Source organism: Phaethon lepturus, unplaced genomic scaffold (assembly GCF_000687285.1).
Source record: "Phaethon lepturus isolate BGI_N335 unplaced genomic scaffold, ASM68728v1 scaffold46400, whole genome shotgun sequence".
Taxonomy (NCBI): Eukaryota; Metazoa; Chordata; class Aves; order Phaethontiformes; family Phaethontidae; genus Phaethon; species Phaethon lepturus.
The window spans coordinates 21,275-25,739 of NW_010512403.1; the positions used below are offsets into that span (position 1 = coordinate 21,275).

Sequence of the window (4,465 nt, forward strand, 5' to 3'; positions counted from 1 at the left end):
ATTTCAGTCAAATTTCATATGAAGAAATATGAAGAAGTCTTACAAGTTTTGTGAATATGCTCATCTGAGGAGGAAGGAGTGCCCTGTTGATGGAAAGTTGCAGTGTTAGCGCACTCCTTACTAATGCTAGGGAGAGTGGTAGAAAAGCATTATAGTGCTGGGCCTGTGCTTCAAGCAGATTGGAAGACACTAATCCATTTGAAACTCTTCACCTAACAGCTTTTTTTATATAATTCTGCTTGTGTACTCCTTTATGGGAAAGCAAGCATCTTGCTTGTAATCTTACAGCTGTCTTATGTACACAAGAGAACTTAACTGGTAGCAAAAACCACCAAGGAGGAAGATGCAATGCGTTGCTAAGAACGGCAAGAGCTTTGTCCTGTGTTTCCTGCAGTAGGGCTAGGTGGAGAAGCATTAGGAATGTATCAGTGTTTCTGATTGTAATTAATAACTGGTTTTCTACACTATAGAAAGGCAAAGCAGGGTTCTACTTCATAAGGAAACGGGTCTGAATAGATCTTCCATAACAGTAAATAACTTATTTCAGAAATGAATAGTTCAGATGATTTCCACAGATCATGTTTTCAGTTTGCTGGTAGCAAAATGTGGTGGCACTTTGTCTAAATGAAACAAATGAATAAAAAGAGTATCTTAAGCATTTTTCATTGACATGAAGGGATCAGAAGATTTGTGATTGCCTGCCCTAAAATGATGACATCTTAAACCTCTTGTTTAAAAAAAAAAAAAGTCCTTACTACTCTTACAGGAGTCACTTGTATATTATGGAATGCTTCCTAATTGTGTCTTTCATATTAGTAAATTGACTTTACTGCTTTAACTCAAATATCATACTGAAACTACTTCTCTAATAAGCTTAATACTTACTGTCTGATACCAGTATCAGTTGCAAGGGAATTCATCATGTCTCCTTCAAATTGTCAAGTTAAGGCAATTGCTGGTTTTTTCCTCCATATATCTACTGACAACAAATCTCTAGATTATCTTATTTTTTCTCTTTTTTTCTTCTGCCCAATAAAAAAAAATATCCTGGTGAGGAATGTACATACCTATGTTAGCAATGTGCAGTAACCCAGCAACACCTTTGGCTGTCCTGGCTAATGGACTGTGTGTGGTGTTTTCAAAATGTTTTCTTTCTTCTTCCTCAGTGCCATCTGTCTCTTCACTGGGGATTCTTTCCACCAAACAGGTAACAGCTGAACAACCACTCCAGCGAACTTTGGAAACCTCATTCCTTCCCAGCCGCAAAAGTCTATCCATTCTCCAAAAGGACTTGGCATATGCTTTGTGAATCCATTCATAAGTATTGGTCTTGTTGGTCCCGTCACTGCCTGGTTTATCAGAGAAAATCCTCTCTTTCTCCCTGTAATCTGCCTTGATTACTGTGGCAAAAGAATCTAGAATTTGCTGTTCATCCTCATCCATTTTGTAGGAGGAATCTATTTGAGCAAGCTGGTCAAGAAATAAAAGTGGAAGCTCTGCTGCAACAGTTTCTGCAGCTGTCACACCATGAGAGCCATCAACTAGCCCCAGAAAACATGTATCTGACCTATTTCCATAGTTGTCGAGCACAATAAATCTGTCTTCCATGTCTCCCTGCCATGTGGAATTTCTATCCTGGCAAATTGATAGTGCTTTTATTAAAGAGTTACTTATTTTCTTAGAAGTACTAGGATTATTAATGTTAGCAAGATCACAATATGATGTAGGAGTGTGATTATCCATGAGGAATTCAAATGAATAATCAATCTTCTGCCTATGTGCCTCAGAATATTTAGGAATCTTGGTCAATTTTGAAATTAGTTTCTGTCTCTGAGCTAAAAGTGTTTTGTTGTCAGTCTTTGTTTGTGGGCTGTCAAAGCCCAGCAAAGTTAGGGCTTTGTGGGTTTTCTTATGATACAGAAGGTGATATGAGTATATTGTTTGTTGACATGCAGAGCAAAAAATTGAAATGCACTTGGAATCATTGTTCTCAGGTGGAATTGTGACCTTCTCCAGCTGATCTTCCTCATCTCTGGAATGTTCAAAATCAGGTGGGATTGTTTTGTCTTGCGACTTTTCCTCGCATGTCATTCTATAAAGAAGTTGAATATGTTAAGAGTTTTCATATTTTAATATTTCAATATTTTAATATTAGGTAACACTACATTTACCTAAGCCTTGTTCTCATTCTCTTATAAACTCTGAATTGCATCATTATGTACTAATGCATACGTGGTTGAGAAACTGGGAAACCCATGTGAGATTGTATAAAAATTGTAACTAATAACTCTGCTCAGAATCAGTAATACAGGAAATTAAAGAAATTAATTTCCAAGTGGAAATACAGTGTTCATGACACATTTTAGATCATTCTTGTACCTAGTGAGGTCTCGGTCAGTTGTTTCCTCCTTGTGATTCAGTGCATAGCTCTGTGCCTTCACACTGTTAGAACTGTCAATATGAAGTAGTTCCTCATCGGTTTTTCTGTCTCTATTCATCACTGTCGAGACATGGTAGTGGAGTCCAACTCCTACTTGCAAATTAAAAAAAAAAAGGAAAAAAAAGTCATGTTCTAAATTAAGATTCAAAAAATCTGCTAATCTTGCACGGGAGATAGGAAACAGGACCCAGAAGCGCTGGTGTGTCTCTAATCAAATCTCACTCTCATTGCGATCAGTTTTAGTTGTGAGGCGTTTAGGAGTCAACTGGAAAAAAATTATTTTATACCATTGTATTTAGGCATACAGAAGATAAATTACATTTATGTGGACAATATTCTATTGTTTTTCTTGCTTATGAGAGCTAGATTTTGCAATGTTCATGTTCCTTTCCTGTGGGATGGATTTTGAATGTGTCCATTTCTAAATCAAGAAAGTGTAATGAAGAACAAAAATATTATCAATTGAGCCAACCATTGTTTGAGCTTTTAGGTCTTTGGGAAACACCCCTGCTCCTTGGGCTGCGAGACCTGCGAGCAGCAGCGCACGCCCTCTTGTATTCTTCAGCCATCAGGATGGAAGGAGAGATGCGCTTTGCAACAGAGCTCGTGGAAGAGCAACGAGGCTGAAAATGCAGAATCAAGGCCAGGTACTGCAAGGACATTGGGTCTAATCAGCACAAGCCTATCTGCCCATTCCCAGCCAAAGCTAATCTCTTTCTCCTGTCCCCATGCGCCTCCTTTCTCCCACTTCAGCTCTTTGCTCCGGTCTCCCCTTCCTCTTCAGCCCAGTCTCTTTCTCCTCATTCTTCTTCCTCGATGCCGTGTTGCCTCCTGAGTCCTGGGACTCTCCGCACTCCCACATGTACGTTCTCTCAAATGTCTGCTTCCAAATACCACTGCTAGTGATGGGGATATGCGTATATAAAGACACCTTCAGTCTTCTCCTGTTAATAACAAAGGGAATACTGAGAGCCAGGACAAAATATGAGACTGTTCTTAGGTCTGGCACCTGGTGCTACAAACCCAAGAGTCAGAGCCATGGAGTAAGTCCTAGTGAGGCCCCCCCGGACGGAGGCCAGCCGGTGCAGAGGGGACTGCCTGAATTCAGCACCTACACACTGTTATGTCTCCACTTGGCACCAGCATATATATACAAATACAAATAATAATAATAAATCATAATAAATAAATAAATACTAAATAATAAATACAAATATTTTAAAATACTTTAAGTATTGTAACTTGCTCTGATTAGGGTAGATTTGTAAGAATGACAAAAGGTGCACTACTGATGCTATCTCAGCCAAATTCCAAGCCCTGGTTTAAAACCTGATAACCTTAGAGTTTCTCTGTAAAAGTTATTAGCATTTTGGCTTAATACAAGCAAAACAACATATTTTTCAAATCATATTCTCAGAAACAGCTAAACCATGTTACCTGGGACTTTTTCAAATTATTCTGCTTAAGGCTTGCAAATGTTCAGTATGAACAGTTAATAGCTTGCAGAGTTTTAAGTTGCTGAAAACATGAGGCAACCCAGCACTAATAATTGTGCTTATAATTTGAAATGGGTAAGAAAATCCATAGATAACATAAAGAGGAAATGCCAATGTTGCTTAGGCAGCAGATGAAACTAAAACTGTTCGAATGTTTGCTGTGTCCTATAAAGTGATGTGCAGCTAAGCCTGCCAGCTGCTTGCATAACATCCTCCCCCCAGATCAACACACAGCATACATGTACAGCCACCATAATAACACAAAATCCTGACACCGTGTGAGCTGCTCAGCTTGCCAGCCTATACATCATCAGTCTACTAAGTATGAAAACATAGTGTTTGTTTATATTTCTTAAGCTAGTTAAGTTTGGCTTATTTATTTAGCATGTAGTACTTATGTATGCCTGGATGAGAAATATCAGACAAAAATGCATATATTACAAGTTTTTGTTGTATTCTCTCTTCTGAGATTTCTGACTTTCAGTGGCCATTGTTAACTGCTGTTAATCCACCACCAGGGCAAACAGCG

The 4,465-nt window shown here is 38.6% G+C and overlaps 1 protein-coding gene across 1 annotated transcript in view; it reads right to left on the reverse strand.

Moving 5' to 3' along the window:
- PP2D1 (protein phosphatase 2C-like domain containing 1) overlaps positions 1-3,102 on the reverse strand; it is a 6,708-nt gene extending 3,606 nt beyond the window's left edge. The window contains exons 1-3 of the mRNA XM_010286668.1: positions 2,913-3,102; positions 2,380-2,530; positions 1,068-2,092 (exon numbers count right to left, since the gene is read on the reverse strand). Of these exons, the coding sequence (XP_010284970.1) occupies positions 1,068-2,092; positions 2,380-2,530; positions 2,913-3,102 (1,366 nt within the window). The remainder of the gene's footprint in view (positions 1-1,067; positions 2,093-2,379; positions 2,531-2,912) is intronic.
- Positions 3,103-4,465: the final 1,363 nt, after the last annotated feature.